At 38.1% G+C, this 20,897-nt stretch overlaps 1 protein-coding gene across 1 annotated transcript in view; it reads right to left on the bottom strand.

Annotated features, from left to right (window-relative positions):
* The window catches only part of ASAP1 (ArfGAP with SH3 domain, ankyrin repeat and PH domain 1), a 375,367-nt gene that overhangs the window by 128,910 nt on the left and 225,560 nt on the right, over positions 1–20,897 (bottom strand). Inside the window, 2 exon segments of the mRNA XM_043965620.1 lie at positions 2,880–2,929; positions 4,735–4,809. Coding sequence (XP_043821555.1) covers positions 2,880–2,929; positions 4,735–4,809 — 125 coding nt within the window.

The raw sequence follows: 20,897 nt of genomic DNA, 5'->3' as shown, positions 1-20,897 counted from the left end.
TACATGTGAGAAAACTGAGACTCATAGAAATTAAGTGACTTATCCAGATTAGCACAACTAAGAAGTATCATGAATGAGACTCCAACACAGATCTTCCTGATTTTATGTAAAATTGGTCAGGTAGCTTAATATTTTTGACCCCCACATTTTACATTTGTAAAATAAGTACAGGAATTTTTTGCATCTCTCACCTCAGAGCTAATACAAAGCACTTAGCAAACCTGAAAGGACAGGAGAAATGTGAATTGATATTTTTCCTGGTCCTGTTACTGTGTGACCTTGGATGAATCAAGTTCTGGGTCCCAGGTTTCCGCCCATTTAAATCTGCTGGACCAGATTTTCTTTAGAAGTCATAACTGTTCCTGCATTAACTATAATACTAAAATGCTTCATACAAAAGTTCCTTAGCCATGATTATCCTTATGAATGGAGAGATTTTAGAGATCATCTAGACCTATTTCTTTTCTACATATCAACCCCTCTATTTTACAGCCAAGCAAAATGAAGCCCAGAGAGATAAAATAATTTCACCAAAGTTACACAGGTGATAAAAGGGGCAGCTAATAAAAGGTAGTATAAGAGGGCAGCTAGTTGTCACAGTGGATAGAGTACCAGGCCAGATTCATTTTCCTGAGTTCAAATCTGGCCTTAGATACTAACTAGCTGTGTGACCCTAGGCAAGTTACTTCACCCTATTTGCCTCAGTTTCCTCACCTGTAAAATGAGCTGGAGAAGGAAATAGCAAACCACTCTAATGTCTCTGCCAAGAAAACCACAAATGGGGTCATGAATAGTCTGAAATGACTGCACGACAGGATACATGACTGAAAACAACTAAAAATTTGAGCCAGAATTTGAACCCAGATTATCTGACTCCAAAACCCATTGCAGCAGGCTGGCTCTTGGAGCGACAGCAATGCTATACTCTATTGGTATGGATGGCAAGAGTGAAAGGAGACTATTATCTGTTTCATTTTTATAACAGGGTAACATCTATACTATTTCTCTGAGGCAATATGCAATCAATTCACTCACCCAATCAAACAGGAACAAAATCTTATATTTAGATAACTCTTTTTAAACTTGTACTCTTAAAGAGGGTTTCATGTTCTTTCTCATATTACTTAGAATAATCATTTGGGGGTTGGAAAGGTAGCATTAGACCACCATTTTGGAAACTGAACCACAAAAATAGGACAGGAAGACCTCTTCTAAGGATAGGAGTAAAGTCAGGATTAATTAACCAGCATCTCATTTTTCTCCCATCCCATTACCCAATTTAAAAGAAAAAACAAAAACAAAAAGCCTTTTAATAAATGTGAATAGTCAAGTAGTTCCCACATTGTTTATGTTTTAAAATGTTATGCCTTATTCTGCATCTTAAAACCATCGTCACTGTCAGGAGGTGGGTAGTAAAAAGCTCCTTCTCCGTCCTCTGGTTATTTCATTGATCAGAGTTCTGAAGTCTTCCAAAGTTGTTTGTCTTTACAATGTTTTTCTACAAATTAGAACCAAGGTCTTCTGAGTCCTAATCCTATATACTTTCCACAGCCTGACACATCCACAAATTCATCTTTAGTATATTTTTCTCCAAACTTGGATTTCCTTTAGGAAGATATGCTTTACCAATAAAAAGGTATGTTATTAAAATATGCTTAAAAATTATGATTTAATTAAAACCCCCGAATTAACCAGATTCCCCCCCCCTTAACACTAAAATCTTAAGAGGCAAATATGGAGAAAATGTGTTGAAAGCGAGAATGTTCTTTAAAAAAATCACCTTCCAAGAAATAGCCTATGATCAGTACATGCTTAATTCCTACCTGCTCCATCTTGTATCCTGAACACTAATATTTCACAATGATAACCAGGAAATTTAAGATCCTCCATCATGAAAGATATGATTATGTTTACTATACATAACACCATAACCAAGGAAGCAGACTCAGACATTTTGGAAAAATTTTCAACAAGAAGAATTGAGATAAAAAAAAGGTTTTGTCGTTCATCTTTATTTATCTTTCTGTCAACTTCTTTTTTCCCTTTCCATCCCATTTCTTCAGCAAACAGGATTATGGAATGAGGGGTTACTGATCAATCAAAATAAATCTCAAATTGAGTACTATTTCTGACTCACTGAACTAATATCCATATCTAGAAATGTTACAAGAACCCTTTCTTTGCTTTTTGTCTGCTTTAGAACTAGAACCATCAAAACACAAAAATATTCCTAAATTATGTACAAAGACAGAGTTTATTACACAAATCATGTTGAAAATAGCTCAAAAATGTTTTAATTCTTAACTTTTCCTGATTTTTCTTTTTTGCATCTGTTTTCATCTTGCTGTTATTGCTGCCCACACAAACATTTTTATCATATTATCTTAGCAGTTGTCTAACTCTATAGCCAAGATTAGGAGCCGTTCTAATATTTTTAACCCTGTCTCTCCAAAAGGCCTGTGTCTACCTAGCATTTCTTTTATCTATTGAGACTTTACCAGGTATACCTGCATGTTCTAGACTGTGTGTCTAAAGTATGTAGTACTGCTCCATGCTAAGTGAAATGCCACACCAAGATAGCCACCAAAATAATTTTTCTTTTGGTTACATAATGGAAGTTGTGATAAATATCATATAGCTAGAGTAAGATATATTAGACAGCCCATTCGCAGAAAGAATGTAATCTCCAGCTTAAACATGATAGCAGTTGTACACCCAATGAAAAATAAATGGAATAAGAGACTTTGCCAGGTTTCTTAAGTTAACCTAAAACAGAAAAAAATTTTTTATAGCATTGGCATGTATTGAACAAGAAAAAGTAGTCAAAATCGAATGTTATCTGCCATTATGAAAACAATGCTCAAGTGAAAGATACTTACAATTTGGTCTCATAATCTTTCCAAGCTTTATCAAACGGCTTTTTAAGGTCCTTAGGAAAGAAGAAAATATACTTGAAATTATATTCACTTTTGGCTCAGGATAAATGGATAATTTTGAGGTAGGGGTCCGAAAGTTGTTCTTTTATATACATGTATACACACACATATAATGTATAATATTATATAATACATATAATATACAATACATAATAATATATGTATAAAACAATATATTGTATCATTATATATAATATAATATATATATATGTATATATACATATACATACACATATTTATGGAGGGGGGGAGGGAAAGGGCCCTGAAAGATGTTTTTACACACATACATACATACATATTTATATAATGGCAGTTTATGCTTTTCAAACCAATATGCAGCAAGGAGATAACCTTCATGTGATCGTTAGAACAACCCCCATAAGAATGACAGAGTTAGGGGGCAGCTAGGTGGCGCAGTGGATAAAGCACCAGCCCTGGATTCAGGAGAACCTGAATTCAAATCCAACCATAGACACTTGACACTTACTAGCCATATGACCCTGGGCAAGTCACTTAATCCTCATTGCCCTGCCCCCCTCCCAAAAAAAACAAAAACAAAAACAAAAAAAAGAATGACAGAGTTAAATAAATATCACTAGACTTATTTGATAGGTAGAGAAACTGAGGTTTAGAAAGGTCATACAATTTAGAGTAGACTAACTGCATATAGCCAGAACTACAACCTAAGTATATTGATTCTTAGTTCAAGATGCTTATAGTCCTTTCTGCAATTCTCATTAAAGCCCCTAACTGCCAACCTTTTCCCTCCTTTACTGTCAACTGACTTTTCAAATAGTCACTGCTACTGGACTTTTTTTTTTTTTTTGGCAGAGCAATGAGGGTTAAGTGACTTGCTCAGGGTCACACAGCTGGTAAGTGTCAAGTGTCTGAATCTGGATTTGAACTCAGGTCCTCCTGAATCCAGGGCCGGTGCTTTATCCACTGTGCCACCTAGCTACCCTAACCGTGTACTTTTAAAAATCAATTAATAAGCAGCTAAGTGATAACTCGGTGTCAGACACTGTACTAACATTTGGACACAAAGAAAGGAAAAAATAACAGCATGTAAATATCTAGAGACATACGAGATGGATACAGAATAAATGGGAGGGGAGGGAAGAGGTAAAAGTAAGCATTAGGGAAGCATAGCCAGGGAAGAAGGGACTATAGCAGCCAGGGAAGCTGAGAGCTAAAGGCTAAGAAGGAAATCATCCCAGGCAGGGAGGACAGTGCAAAGACACAGATCATAGAGTGCGTGGGCGAGAATGAAGTGTAAGAGGACTGGGAAGGTAGGAAAGAAATGTCAAACAGAGCACTTTAACTTTGATCCTTGAGGCTGAGAAAGATCGATTTATATTGGGAAGGGAAGGTGTGTGTGTGTGTGTGTGTGTGTGTGTGTGTGTGTGTGAAGGGGGGAAGAAGGGAGGGAGAGACAGACAGACAAGGTCAGGGCAACACTTCAGGAAAATCACTTTTAGCAAGCTGGGGTGGAGTGGGGAGCCACTTGATGAATGCGGATCAATTAGCGAACCAGAACAAGAGTACAGGCAAGAGGTGATAAGAGGGTGAACTAGGGTGGTAGCCCTGTAAGTGGACCGGAGGGAATGTATTCAAATGATGTTTCAGTAAAGGAAATGATGAGATCTGGCAACTCATCTTCTATGTGGGGTTAGTGTTGGAGCAGTCAAGGATAACCCAAAGCTTTGAACCTGTGACTGGAGGCATTTCCTTCAAATGTAAGAGGTACTTAGAAGAGGAGAGTTTAAAGGAGAGTTAAATCACATTGCTGAACACTTACTCCTTTGACTCCTTTTAAGTCTCCTTTTAACAAGGAATCCAAGGTGAAGATCACATTGTGGCTTAGACCTTGGAGCTGTAGGGAAAAGAATGAGAATGCTGTGTTATTTTATTTTATTTTAAAAAATATTTTATTTCTTTAACTTAATTTTAGGACTATTATCATGATCATATCTGCCACTGTACATGTGGCTGGAATCACTCATTAATCAACTGATGATGTAATCTATAAAAACAGAGAGAAGATCTCCAAAGATGATCTAAGATGATCTTCAAAGACTCAAACAGTTTATGTTCCCAAATCCTCTGTTTTAAAGGGCTTTGTACCTCCACTGTTCTTTGTTCCAAGGCCTCTTCCGGCTCTTGATATTCTCCAGCCCCTTACACTTATAGCGTTCCACATTCCGAGGCCCTTTTAGTGCTTTGACATTCCTCTAAAGTTCCTTCTAGTTTTAACAGTATGTCCTAAAGTTTCTGGGTTTTTTTGTTTGTTTGTTTGTTTTTTTAATCTTAGGTTCTGACATTCTAGGTTTCCAGCTCTACTATTCTTTGAGTTTCATAGGTTTAGGACATTCTGAAGTAGTTGACTTTGTAGTAGAACAATGTATTTTCCCAACACTTTTCCTCATGATTCCACAAAAGTACATTTTCAAGAAATATCCCAGGGCTAAAAACTCTAAGTTGGTTACATATGAAGGTGAGTCCAGTTGGGAAGGCGGAAAAAAATCCCACCATTATCAGGCTAACAAGGAAGCAGCCAAAATAATTACTCCCTCTAGTGGCAATGTGGTGATATGTTTCAGATGATTTATACAGGCGATAAAGGGGCAGAAGCAGCAAAACTCTTGATATCTCATGGCCCACTGTGGTCTACTGCTGCAGGTAAATTTTTATTTTTTTGTATTTTTGTGGGGTAATGAGGATTACGTGACTTGCCCAAGGTCACACAGCTAGTAAATGTCAAGTGTGTGAGGTTGGATTTGAACTCAGATCCTCCTGAATCCAGGGCAGGTGCTTTATCCACTGCTCCACCTAGCTGCCCCCTTCGGTAAATTTAATAATAGTAACAGGGATAGAGTAAACCTGATTTCACTGATATAGAAAATTCCCTCTCCTAATCTAGGTTGGCTTCTTCCCTGAAACTTATGGTCTTTTAGAATTGCTTAGAGCACTGAGAGATGACCAAGATCACACAGCTGTAAATACGGTCTGTAATTCATAGATGAGGGTACTAGAATTTGAGAGAGGCTAAGTGACCTTCCAAATGTCATAGCACTAGGTCAGTCATGTAGCCACTGGAAATTGTTGAGGTCAGGATTTCTCAGGTCTTTTGACTCCAAGTCAATAAGAATTAAACCAGAACATTATGTGGTTTGAAATAGATGAAAGAGCAGAGCATAATGAGAAAAAAAAATTTAAACCTGTTTCATTAAAATCAAGCACTTCTGAAGAAATACAGTGGAAAGGCAGTGAATTTTAATAAGGAAGCTACTCTTTCCCAGGTGGACTGACATCTTTTTGAGTTCTCCTATTGTCAATTGTTAGATGACACTATTTAGATTATATGCATAAATATTCAAAGCTTATTGCCTTCAAATTACAAGTCAATTTAAAAAAGATAAAATGCTAGATCTCTATTAACACAAATGCATGGGAAACACTTAGAAGGAACAAGAATGAGCTGACACTTCTAAACAATATGTAGGAAACAAAGAAGATCAATACTAGATGGTGTCTGAATAAACATTCAAGGAGGAAAAACACAAAAGAAAAAAAGTAACTGTTTTCTTATCAATTTCTAGTTCAGTAACAGTGTCTACTACACATGATCTGCAGGATAAAAACTTGCATTCTATAAAGTTGTTTTTGTTTTTTTAAAGTGTGCAAAGAATTGACATTGAGTTCTAAAAGGTGATGCCAGTGGAGTGTAAGCTCCAACAGAAAGTCTTTGTGTATGTGTGGGCCTGGAAAGATTTACTCTTTAAGGTCAGGTGTAATTAATCATGGAAATGTTTGGACACTAGGTGATTATACAGATATGTGTAGGTGTTTATGTATATACATATGTATTTGCAATGGCAACTTATGAAGTTATAGAGGGGCTACAAAGGTAGTTGAGTGTAAAATCACAGATCTTTTGAAGTGCTTAAATACTTTACAAGAGTTTGGGTTGGTTTTTTTTTGCTTAACACAAGGCTAAGCACAAAGTATTTGCCTCAATAATACTTATTATCAGTGTAGTCATTCAGAACTCACTAGAATATGCAAGATTATTATATGGATTGTGGTGCAGTAGATAGAGTACCAGGCCTGAAGTCAGAAAGACTCATCTTCCTGAGTCCACATCCAACCTCAGATACTAGTTGTGTGACCCTACGCAAGTCACATTTGAGCCTGTTTGGCTCGGTTTCTTCATTTGTAAAAGGAGCTAGAAATGTAACAACTAAACAACAACAACAACTATATATAAATGTATCTCAGATCTATATATCCCAATACAATGAAAATGTAGTGTGTGTCAATGTGTATGAAATCACTCTCCCCAAGTAGATATATAAATATCCCATATAAGAATGATGCACATTGGGGCAGCTAGGTGGCACAGTGTATAACGCACCAGCCCAGGATTCAGGAGGACCTGAGTTCAAATCTAGCCTCAGACACTTGACACTTACTAGCTGTGTGACTCTGGGCAAGTCACTTAACCCCAACTGCCTCACCAAAACAAAACAAAACAAAACAAAACAAAACCAAGAATGATGCACATTGTTGTTTTTCTTTTTTGAGGTTTTTCCTTTTTGCTCTGATTAATCTCTTATAATATGACTAATGCAGAAATATGTTTAATTTTATTGTACATATATAACCTATATTAGATTACTTGTTGTCTTGGGGAGGGGGAGAGGGAGGGAGGGAGAAAAATTTCAAACTAGAAATCTTATAAAAACAAATGTTGAAAACTATCTCTACATGTAACTGGAAAATAATAAAATACTTTTGTAATTTAAGAATGATGCACAGTATAGTGAGTTCTACATTATATTTACCAAGTTATAACATTTGCTGAGGTAAATACACACACATACACAAACACACACACATCTTTCAGGCAATATTTAAAAGTCTGTGTATTTTGAGGGAAGGGGGTCTGGAATTTGTGATTTCATCAGTGTAGGGGGATCCCAATGAAGAAACTTCCATTTACAAAGATCAGCAGCTGTTCTTCAATGTAGTCTTATAAGCCCAGGATATAATGTGAGTTAATTCTTTCTTCCATCACTAATGTCCTGCTCCATCCCTTACCATGGTCGAGTGGTGACCTTGAAATTTCTTTTTTTTTTTTTTAGTGAGGCAATTGGGGTTAAGTGACTTGCCCAGGGTCACACAGCTAGTAAGTGTTAAGTGTCTGAGGTGGGATTTGAACTCAGGTACTCCTGACTCCAGGGACGGTGCTCTATCCACTGCGCCACCTAGCTGCCCCGACCTTGAAATTTCTAAGCCTCTGCCAGCGTTAATTCCTATACCAAGCTGGAAAGGTTTTGAATATGGGCCAGGAGTTAGGCTGTATATTGTCTGAGGACCAGCCTTGCTAAGTTCTGAGTGACAGCACAGGGCTGGCCCCAGCCCTAGCAACTCTCAAACACCACCTCTTAAGTCACAGAGTGCTCGTCATCTGTGTTGGTAGGAGGGTGCATACTGACAAAATCACAGATCTCTGAAGTAAATTTAATTTCTCAAAACAATAACATAGTAAAATTCTCCAGGAACATGGGTGATCAATCATGTGGGTGTTGGCTACCCCATAACCCCCAATATTATAAGGGAGCTAAATACTGTGATAATAGAAAAATTCTAGCAAGTCTTTTAATCAAAAAGAAAAAGTGTTAGTGTGCCCCAAAGTCTGCAATATTGTCTGTCCTAGAACAAATTTTAAGGGGAAGAGTCTGAAATTAAAAACAAAACAAAACAAAAAAACAGTCCTTCCAAAGGTCATGTCTGGTCCTTTGCTGTCTTAGTAAAGGCTCTCAGGAAATTGGATTAGTTGGAGAACATCCCATTTGCTTGCAGAAGGAACAAAACTGATCCCACAATGATCTTCAATGACCATCCCTCAAAGCAGAAAGTTTTTTTCTTGATTTCAGGCAAAAAGAAAAGTAAAGAAACTATGGCTAAGAAAGGAAGGGATGAGGTAAGAAGTTGACTTTGAAGAAACTGTGGGGAAGGGAGGAGAGACACTCCCAAGTTAGGGTGGGTTGGGACCAAAACGATTTTATTTTCATTGTTTGCCTCATGTTGACAACACCTAGAATTTATGGCAACTGTAGAATAAATTTCATGTGGGCATCAAATTCTGTGAATGTGAGGCAATACATTTTTTTCTTTTTCTTTTCTTTTTTTTTTTTAGTGAGGCAGTTGGGGTTAAGCGACTTGCCCAGGGGCACACAGCTAGTAAGTGTTAAGTGTCTGAGGCCTGATTTGAACTCACTGCACCACCTACCTGCCCGAAGCAATACATTTTAAGGGCTATTAACAAGGTTGTGAATTGCACTGCTTCCTCATATATACTGAATTATTTCTAAAGAAGCAGAGAATGACTCAATTTAACTTTGATTAAATACATAGTATATGGCTTAATATTAGAGGGCCTCACTTCTAGCCAACTTATTGTCTATTCAGGACAGCGGGGAGTGGCCCAAGAGGCCCTCTGGTTACTAGACCATGGATGATGGAGAAACATAATCATTCTTCACTCCCTCCATCCCTCTTCAGAAGTATGGAAAATGAGAGGAGATAAGTGCCTAGACCTGAGGGTGGCTCTCTCTCTTTATGATCACTTCCCAGACATTTCCAAACCATAAAGTCTATATTCTGGAGCTCCTCCTCACCTACTTTCCCCTTGAACCTGGACACTTTCCCTGAGATTCTAGGCTCGGGTGGAGGAGTGTTTGTCTTTTATTGCCTGGAACCTATTTCTACATCACTTCCTGACTATTTCTGAATCATGCTGCCAATAAGGCCAAGTATATTTCACTAAGAACCTTAAAAAAAAAAAAAAAGAGAAGTAGGGTTACAATTATAGATAATGTTCCTTCTAACAAACCTCCACTCTCATGTCTTTGCCTTTCCTTCATGCCTGGAACATATTCCTCCTTGTTTCTGACTCTCAGAATCCCTTATTTCCTTCAAACCTAAGCTCAGGTTTCATCTTCAAAATAAAGCCTCGATTCACGCCCCACCCCAACCCCTTCCCCAAATGCTAGTGTCTTTCTTTCAAATTACCTAATATTTATTTTGTATATACCTACATTAAGTAGATGTTGTCTCGTTCGATAGAAAACATGCTTTCTGAGGGCAAAGAGTGTTTTACTGTTGTCTTTGTGCCCCTAAAAACTATCAGCAGGCCTGGAACAAAGCAAGCGTTAATATATGCTTGTTGAATGATTAATTCTCACTGCTAATTCAAATTACTATTATACATTTTGATTCTATCCATTTTTAGCTTGACTTAATTCTCTAATGAATATCCTTTAGCTACCTGTTTTGGCTCTCAGTGAAACTGAGTCTGAGAGATATTAAAATATTTTTCTCTAGACTACCCAGAGAGCTGAATGTCAGAATTGAGCATGGATCTCTGTTGTCTGACTCTTCCCTGGCCAAGTTCCTTCTAATTAATGAGGACCTAAACTTGAATTATACTTTTCAATGGCTGCAGGCTCCTGAGGATCACTCATGACAGACATTTATTTGCCTCTTTCCAGGCCACATGATGCCAAGTGCTTCAAGCTTTGATACCTGCCACAGGAAGGAGGAACAGGCCCATAAAAATTAACAAATTCCCCATAAAATTGACTAAATGTTACAGCTTTTTACAAAAGGTTTCTCAACCTTGGGTCTAATGGAAACCTCAGCCTGGCCAGATGCTTGCTAGATCATATAACAACTTGAAAGATACAATGATACTCAGACATTTATTGAATGCATAACATTTATTGAAGGTTTCCATATTATGTGTTGTAGGAATACTAGGATGAATAAGATATAAGTCCCCCCCCCCTTTTTTTTGAGGAGTTTCTGATCTCATAGGCCAGGTAGTACATATAGACAAAAAGCTATAGTACATGGCAATAGGGGATAAAATCTATAAAAAGCAAAGGGAGTTCAGAGGAGGGAAGATATCGTTAACAATGATGCAGGGAAGACTCATGGAGAAGGCAACATCTGAACTGGACCTTGAAGGAAGGATTCCTAGAAGCAGAGATGGACTATAGGGCATTACAGGTGGATGCATGATGTAAGCAAAGATTTGAGGATGGCAAAGTAGAAGTCATTTTGAGGAAGGTTAAATGATGAAGTTTGGATATGAGGCAGTAATAAGATAGCAAATATTCATTAAGTATCTACTATGGTCCAAGTACTGTGCTTGGCTCTGAGGATAGAAAGACAAGTGTGTTAAGGAGGTTATATTCTTCTGAGAAAGACAAATATCTGGGCAGCTAGGTAGCACAGTGGATAGAGCATTGGCCCTGGATTCAGGAAGACCTGAGTTCAAATCCAGCCTCATACACTTGACACTTACTAGCTGTGTGACCCTGGACAAGTCACTTAACCCCAATTGCCTCACAAACACAAACAAACAAATATATGGCTAATGAGGGAGGCCTTTTAGTAGAAAGTACTCACATCGGGTATCTAGAGACAACCAACAACTTGCTCTTCTTGCTGGGGAAATATTTACAAAACCTATCTTCATCTAAGTCTATCAACAACTGACCACTGATGACACCATCACTGATAAAAGTGAGTACCTTTCATGGGAAGAGGCCAGCTAGCGGGGTGAAGAATCTAAAGAAGGAAAAAGTAAAGGGAAATATTGGTTACTGTTTTCAAGTAGGTGAAGGGTAGTGGGAAATAGAGGAGATTTCTTCTGTGTTGATAAGAAACCAAAAAGTAGGACCAAATAGTAGAAGTTAGAGGGAGAGATTCACTCAATCAATACATGCAAAGACTTTCTAAGTAGAACCAGCTAACAATAGAGTGGGATATATTGTAAAGTAATTAGAAAAAGAATTTCCAAGAAAAAAAAAACAAACCAAAAAAACAATGGGACTATGCAAGTCTACCTATGGTCTCAGGTGCCAAAATCATGACAGGAAAATAATAATTGGCTTACCCCTAAGGGGAGAAAAAAGGAGCTTAAGATCTGAGAGAAGAGGTTCTTTTAGGGGCTCAATAATTCAAGCTGTTTTCTCTCCTAAATACTCTTTTAAATTTAGATTCCTATGTTTTTTGTTATTCTGAACTTTAAAAAAATCAATAAATGTTTCCATATGCACAGAACAGCAAATAAAGGTTGCACATGAAACCACCAATCTCTGTTAGGTACAGCTTTTATTTTGATAAAAAAATTAAAATGTTAGTTTCAAAATTCTCCTACCTTCCTGGGTCTTCTGAATTTCATTTGGTATGTATATATATATATATATATATACACACACACACACACACATACATACATACATAGCCATTACAATGCTATGATGACTCATTTTTCTTTATTCTCTTCTTTTTTAGGGGCACTGATAACTTCAGTTAACACTTTTAGAGAAAAGGGGCAGCTAGGTGGGTCACTGGATAGAGTGCTAGGCCTGGAGTCAGGAAAATTCATCTTCGTGAATTCAAATCTGTCCTCAGACACTTACTAGCTGGGTGACAAGTCACTTAGCCCTGTTTGCCTCAGTTTCCTCATCTTTAAAATGAGCTAGAGAAGGAACTGGCAAACTCTGACACTTTCTTTGCCAAGAAAACCTAAAATGGGGTCACAGAGAGTTGGACACAACAGGAAAATGACAACAATATTTAACTTATAGCTAATAATTAATAGCTAGCATTTATACAGAGCCTTAAGGTTTGCAAAGTGCTTTACAAATCACAACCCTGGGAGGTAGGTGCTTTTATGATCTGTTTTTGTTCCCTGAGATGAGAAAACTGAAACAGACAGAGGATAAATGATCTGCCCTGGGTTTCATAGTTTAAAAGTATCTGAGACAAGATTTGAACTCAGGGCTTCCTCACTACAAGACCAACACTCCAAGACCTACCACATAGCTTTTTATATATCCCTTTCAATATACGTATGTCAATGGGATCTTAATGTTATCGCAAACTTTTAAAAAATCACACTAACAATAAGAGCCCTGCTCTTCCCTCTTCAGGTGATGGACCTGACAGAATATGTCAGAATGGGTCTGACATATCGCCGTAGGTTGTCCTACAACACAGCTTCCAACAAAACTTGGCTGTCACGAACCCCAGGTAATAGAATTGTTTACCTTTATACTAAGAAAGTTGGAAAAGCACCAAAATCAGCCTGTGGTATGTGCCCAGGAAGACTTTGAGGTATTCGTGCAGTTAGACCTAAAGTTCTTATGAGGCTATCAAAGACCAAAAAGCACGTTAGCAGGGCTTATGGTGGCTCCATGTGTGCTAAATGTGTCCATGATGGCATCAAGTGTGCTTTCCTGCTTGAGGAGCAGGAAATTGTTGTGAAGGTGTTGAAGGCACAGAGTCAAAAAAGTAAATCAAAAGGATATATTTTTTGAATAATAAAGAAAATTAAAACATGAGGGGGAAAAAAAGACACTAATAAGAGCCCCCTAAGAGATAATTCTGAAATACTAGTTAGTTCTGCCTATAGAAATGAGCAAATGTTTGGAAATACAAAGGCATAATTCCGTCAAGAAACACAAGCTGACCACACAATTCACATTCTACGCCACTTTCTGATGTTACCAGTAAGGTCAGCAAAGTCTTTCGGCTTGTGAGAAGTAGGGAGAAGGAACAAGAATGAGTAAATCTTGTGTTTATGGAAAGTCTTGAAAATGAAGACAAGTGTGTGTGGTTATCCACATTTCTACACTGAGGGGCAGATAAGAAACATAATGTACTGGGACATGAATTCACATAATTGTTTTCTTCGTGAATGACCACAGACAGAAAGGCTAAAAAAGGATAATAAACAATAATAGCTAACATTTATATATCTCCTTAAGGTTTGTAAAGTGCTGTACATTCATCATCTCTTTTGATGAATCTAAGACTGAAGTGAGATTACAAAAGTATAACCTCTTCTAAATTCTAACTCAGTTTCCTTTGCTGGATTATTGCCCACATGCACATCCCCTAATTGTGAATGTCCCCCAGGGGCCGGTTAAGGCCCTTGTCTCTTTCTATATACTTTTTTCTTTAGAGACCTGATCAGCTCCCGTGGGTTCAATGATCATCCTGATACAGATGATTCTGAGATCTACACATTTGGTTTTGTGAGAAAATAATGGGTTTTGAGATGCCCAGAGGCCCCCCTCCAGAGAATAATGTTAAGATTGATTGGATTGACTTTGCTGATTAACTCACTTAAAGTTAATTTAATTAAAACCACACCTAACTGAAAGCCTGGCCCTCAGAGGGTGTGTTCTCTGAACTCTGATCTCAGCACATTTCTGCTCATGGACCACCCTCAAGTCCAGTAAACCAATAGATTTGAATGATGCTAGCCAATTAGCTTTGAGGAGTGTGGAAGGGCTGCCTCTCCTCCGGACCCGGAGGAAGCTTACACAGTCAGATGCTCTCAGAAGGGCTTGTGGTGGGGGACTTGGAGAAGGAAGGAGGCCAGACTGAGCTCTTATCTCTCCTCTAGGCTAGATAGGCTTCTGAACTTTCTGAGCCAAGTGTTCTCTCTACTAATATTTGGTATACTTTAATAAATGCTTAATGCCCCAAACTGGTGCTAAAGCTTCTAATTTATAAGTAACAAATATATCAGAAACCCCAGCTAATTTTCCCTAAACTTGGGACAGAAATAAGGCAACCACATTTAATTTTATTTGCCACAGTTTTCAGATCTATACATTCAGCCCTATTGTCTTTCCCTGTATCATCGCTGATGGGACAAATTCAACTAACTCTCCTGGAAGCATCTCTAACTCAGCATGAGTCAAACAAAAATGATTTTCTTTCTCTACAAAACTATTCCCTTTCTGAACTTCCCTATTTCTGATGAGATGGTACCAGCATCCTTGCAGTCACTCCAATTAACAAACATGGAGGCATCCTTGATTTTCCTCTCGACCATACCCCAGAAATCCAATTCTGCCACAACATCTCCCACTCCTTTCCCCTTTTCACTACTTGGACAGCCACCATCACTAAACACTTCTTGACTGGATCACTGAAACATCCTCCTAAGTGATCTCTCTGCTTCAAATTTCTCTCTTCTCCAAATTCATCCTCCACAGTGCTTCCAAAATGAAATTCCTTAAGCACAGGTCTGACTAGGTCACTCCATTACTCCATAATCTCTAGTGGTTCCCTATTACCTCTAAGATCAAATGCAAAGCCCTTTACAAACCAATTCCAATCTACTTTACCATGTTTGTTACACATTCCTCTCCTTCGTGTACTCTGGCTTATTCCCATCAAACCAACCTTCTTACTGTTTCCCATGCACAACATTCCATAAATTGGCACAGGCTGTCTTGAATAAGTCTACCTTTTGGAATCTTCAGCTTCCTTCAAAGCTCAAATACTACTTTCTACATGAGACCTTTTCTCCAACCCAAGAAAAGGAATGAGGAAATTTTGCCCCCTCCAAAAATAATTATCTTGTAATTACTTTGTATATATTTTTATGTCCATGTTGTCCTGCCTTATAGAGTGTGAAATCCTTGAGGACAAAATCTGTTTCATTTCTCCCTTTTTATCCAGGTAGGAGGTACTTAATAAATGCTTGTTGTCTGACTGATTAGCCATAAAGCAGATACACAACTTGAGTAATTATTGTAAGTGAAAAATGGATTGGAATTTGCACCAGCAGGGGGTATAATGATATTGACAAGGTCAGAGATGTGTGATTGTGGGAAAAACACAGGATTTAAGGGTTTAAGAGAGACCTGGGTTTTAATCCTGATGCTGACACTTACTTACTAGCTGTATAACCCTGGACAAATCATTTACTTTCTGAGCCTCTGTCTCCATATTTGTTTTGTTTATACAGGGCAATAAGGGTTAAGTGACTTGCCCAGGGTCACACAGCTAGAAGGTGTCAAGTGTCTGAATACAGGGCTGGTGCTTTAATCACTGCACCACCTAGCTGTTCCCTTGGTCTCCATATTTGTAAATTAGGAATAATAGTATTTGTGCTACCTACCTACATCACCACCACTACTACCAGCATTTCCGTACTGCTTTAAGGTTTACGAAATGCTTTACAAATATTATCTCATTTGATCTTCTCATTTTGGCCTTCCCTGGACATGGACATCATAATTACTCCCACTTTACAGAAAAGGAAACTGAATTTTAACTGAGACAGTGTCTCAGTTAGGACCTGTAATCAGGTTTTCCTTACTCCAGGTCCAGCATTCTATACACTCACTGAATGACTGTGACAGGGAATTAGATGTCATGTTTTTCAGTCTTTGATCCTGAAATTTTCTCATTTTAGTTTATTCAAAGTTGTGTTTTGTTTTTGTGTTTGAAATGAATCCTATTCTTGACCTAAAGTAAACTTGGGTAATTAAATCTAGAGCTACCAGAAAAGCCTGAGCTTGCAACAGAAGTGCCTCCACCGCTAATTACAACATAGCTAAGGCAACAGAATAATTGCATTTAATTCCTATAGTAGTTTGCATTATCCTTAATGGATCTTTTAAATAACAGTTTTCATATCTATTGAATAATTATTTTCATTCATGCTACTAAAATTCTGTTGATTACTTCATTTCCACTTAGCTTCAATTTATTTTTCTTTTGTGATAAAGATTAATATTATTTCTAACTGTCTGAAATTACCAACAAACTGAAGACTGTATGATGTCAAATATCTCTACTGATTAGCTTTTCACTGGAAACATTTAAAAGAGAAACTTTTGCATTTTGTTTTCCTTTAAAAAAAACTAAAACATGTAAATAATGCTTAAGTATAGAATATATAAACCTTTTATCATTAGGAAAGTTTGGGTGCCAGTATGTCCCTCTAAAAATTGTTTTCATTGCTAGTACAGTAAAAAGCTTGCTAATTTGGATTGCCCAGTGCTATCTGTGATAATTGCACTAGGGGTGAGCTTGAAATTACCCTTGCTCTGTGAAGAGAGGGAAGATTAAACCAAAGGAGTGAGGAATAGCTTTTAACCTATTTAAGTGAACACATTTTTAAGCATTTCTGACTTATTTTGTTCCACCAAACATAGCACCTGCTATGCTAATCACTAATCATTCTTATAGTTTGTTAGAGCAGATGCCCAAACAGTTCTAGATGAGTTGTTGGTTTGAGTTACTATTTCTATACTGTACTGACTTGAAAGAAGAGATTTGGAATACTGGTAAGTACATTTAATAAATCAGAATATCTTAGGAGAAACCCATGTGTGGAAGTTTAATAAACTGCCAATTATTTGAGAAAGAGAATAAGAGCAAGAAGATCAGATTAGAATTCTCAGGACGTGGGTTTGGATTCCAGGTTGACTACTTAGTCCCTGTAAGTAAATCCTATGATCATGCATGGAGAGCCATTATCTAAGTAAAGGAGATAATAAAAGATAATAATATAGAGGTCATTTTGAACATTTAAAGGACTATTGTGCACAAGGGGAAATAAAGAGCTAACCGTTATCACAGATTTACAGCTGCAGGGGACCACTGTGATCTGATCATCTTATTTTACAGATGAAGAATTTGAAGTTAGGACAGGGACACTGACTTGCCCAAGGTCATAGTGGGTAGTAAATGACAAAGCATGGATCCAAACCCAGGTGCTCTGAGCCCAAATCCCACACCATTTCAATAGCAACACACACACACACACACACACACACACACACACACACACCTGCTTCTCTCTGTTCTGTGTTACTCCAGGAGGCAGAACCAATATCAATGGGCAGAAGTTACAATTTAATTCAATAAATATTTTCTAAGTGGTTGTAACACACATGTAATATGCTTGATGCTGGAGGAGACAAAAAAGATAAATGAGGCAGAGGTGAGCTCAACATAAGGAAACATTTTCTATCAGTAGAGCTTGTTCAACCATGAAAAGAATCTTGCCTCAGGGAGCAAGGAGCTCCCTTTCCCCATCACTGGAAGCTGCGGGACCATGAGTGAGAGTCATTGTAAAAAGGATTCCTGCAGATAGAGGTGATCTCAAGTCCTTTTTAATTCTTAAGATTTTGTGTAACATCAATGGAACAAGAAAGGGGTTCATGAAATGACAGTAATATAACTGCCTGCGCATACACAGCAGATTATTAAAAAAAAAATTGTGTTGAATGAATTAGTCTCTCCCCTGGTGTCTGGGATGGACTATTTTTTTTTTTAAGTGAGGGAATTGGGGTTAAGTGATTTGCCCAGGGTCACACAGCTAGTAAGTGTTAAGTGTCTGAGGCCAGATTTGAACTCAGGTCCTCCTGACTCCAGGGCCGGTACTCTATCCACTGCACCACCTAGCTGCCCCTGGACTATTTTTTTTATTACCAGCATACTTTGCTTTGACTGCTGTGACCCCACCACCACCACCACAGTTCAGGGTACTACTGATATAGGAATGTCTATCTGTGAAAGTGAGGCTAAGTGATCATACCACTATTCTCAGTATTGCTTGTGTACAGAAACACCAGCTATAACCCTCATGCTGGGAGATTCCTTTTCTAAGTTGAAGAAATATTTGCATTAAAGATGGTTTATTGTAATCTTTTTTGCTTTCATGTTAGAGAGTTAATAGGTGTGTGTGTTTTTAAAAACTCTTTAAGTTTGCAACCTAAAAGTTCATGGAAATGGCATCTGGTGGGTGATAAGGCAGAGAGAAAAACTATAATAGGCAGTACAATTAGTAGTTATGGAATAAGTGCACATTCAGGGGACTGAATGATTGCAATGGATGAAAAGATGCAATGCACCCAAATACATACAGTTTTGTAGCAGCATTATTAACAGCATCACCTCAAATATGAAGGATAATCATGTAATTCAAATACAGGAAGGAAAGAAGGAAGAAAGAAGGGAGGGAATATTTAATAGGTGCCTGTTATGTGGCAAGCATTGTGCTAAGTGCTTCACCAATGTGATCTCCCGCCATCCTCCTAACAACCATGAAGCACAGGTGCCACTATTATTTCCTTTTTAGACTTGAGGAAGCTGAGGCAAACAGAGGCTAAATGACTTGCCCATTGTCACACAGCAGAATTTGAACTCCTGTCTTCCTGACACCAGGCCCAGCTCTCTGTTCACTATACCACCTAGCTACTCCCCCTTCCATATACACAAGCATGTATGTATATGTATATGTGTAAATGTACATGTACATATATCTCCTCTAAAGAAAAGGGCCAATTTACAAACTGGCAGAAGAATTCTGAATGAATTTTCTTTCACAGAATTGCAGATTGTCAGACTGGGAAGGAACTTCAGTGGCCATGTGGGTCAACACATAGATGAATGAGAATCCCCTCTCCAACATACCAACCTAGTGTTCCTCTGTGTCCTGCATGAAGACCTCTTGAGAAGGGGGGGACTCTAGCTGTTAGTAAGTTGATTTTAGACTAAATTTGCTTCTTTGTAACTTAGTTTCACTCTTTTTTTTTTTTTTGCAGCTTTCTTTTGCCTTTTTCCTTCCTTTTCCAAGCAAAATTCAGAGACTAGTCATCTAGAAAACGGACATTTTCAGGCTTGGGAGTTACTTACCTTGGGGGTAATCTCAAAGGTCTTTGGCTTCCACTGAAATGGACTAAGAGCAATGTTTTCTATTTCTATATATGTTTTGTGGAGCCTTTGCATGTTATGCATTTTTTGTGATGGGTGGTGTATTCCTAAGATTCATACTGTACAGCCTATGTATTCAATATAATCTTTATGCAGAAGATCTTCAGATCTATATATCCAGCACTAATCTCTCTGCTGACCTCCAGTCTCCCATTTCCAATTGTCTATTAGACATCTCATAATGGATATTCTATCTTAAACATAAGATATCCAGAACTGAACTCATTATCTTTCCCCCACCCCAAACCTTCCCTCTCTCCCACCTTCCCTAATGACTACTGAGGGCACTGACATACTCTCAGAGACACTGGCTCACAACCCAGGCCTAATCATTTACTCTTCAATCTCTCTCACCATACCTTTCTCCCTTAATCAATCAGTGGTCAAGTCTGGGCCCTACAAGTCCTTCATAACATCTCTTATACATGCCCCCTTTTTTCTTTGACATTGCTACCACTCTGGTGAGGGTCCTCATCACTTCATGCCTAGAATGTTGCAATAGCCTGATTATCAGTCTCCCCTAACACAAGTCTCCCTCTCCCCATTCCAGGTCATCCTCCACCCAGCTGTCAAACTGGTTTTCCTAAAGAATATGTCACCCCTCTACTCAATAAACTATAGTGATTTCCTGTCATGTCCAGGATCAAATATAAAATACTCTAGTGTTTAAATTCCATCATAACCTGTCATCCTGCCTTCCCCCCTTCCAATATCCTTATACCTTATACCACCACTCTCTGACCCCATAGTACTCTGTGATCCAGGAACACTGGACTCTGGGCTGTTCCATAAACAATACACTCCACCTTTTGACTCCAGGCATTTCCTCTGGCTGTTCCCCATGCCTGGAATATTCTCCCTCTTCATCTGCACCTCCTAGCTTTCCTAGCTCTCAAGTCCCAACTCTACAAAGGTGATCCTGGACCTCCTTAATGCTAGTGGCTTCCCCATTGATTACTTCTAATTTCTCCTATTTGTATTCTTATGTATATATAGTTAGTTGCATTTTTTTCTCCCCCTTTAAACTGTGAGCTCTTTGAGAGCGGGGACTACTTTTGTCCTTTTTATCTCCAGTGCTTAGCACAGCACTTAATACATATATGATTTTCCTTTTGTAGTACTTGGGGATCCATTACCGACTTTGATGTAATCCTAGACACAGGCTGTACCTAAACTTTGCTTTACAGATTTCTCTAGATTCTTTTTTTTTTTTTGGGTGAGGCAATTGGGGTTAAGTGACTTGCCTAGAGTCACACAGCTATCTAGATTCTTTTTAATCTGAGGTAGAAATATAATAAACAAAAAGATGCTCATAGCCTTAAGTTTGGTCTACTCAAGTGTCTGCCCTGACAC

Source organism: Dromiciops gliroides, chromosome 1 (assembly GCF_019393635.1).
Source record: "Dromiciops gliroides isolate mDroGli1 chromosome 1, mDroGli1.pri, whole genome shotgun sequence".
Lineage (NCBI taxonomy): Eukaryota > Metazoa > Chordata > Mammalia > Microbiotheria > Microbiotheriidae > Dromiciops > Dromiciops gliroides.
This window is presented reverse-complemented; position numbering and strand designations above follow the sequence as displayed.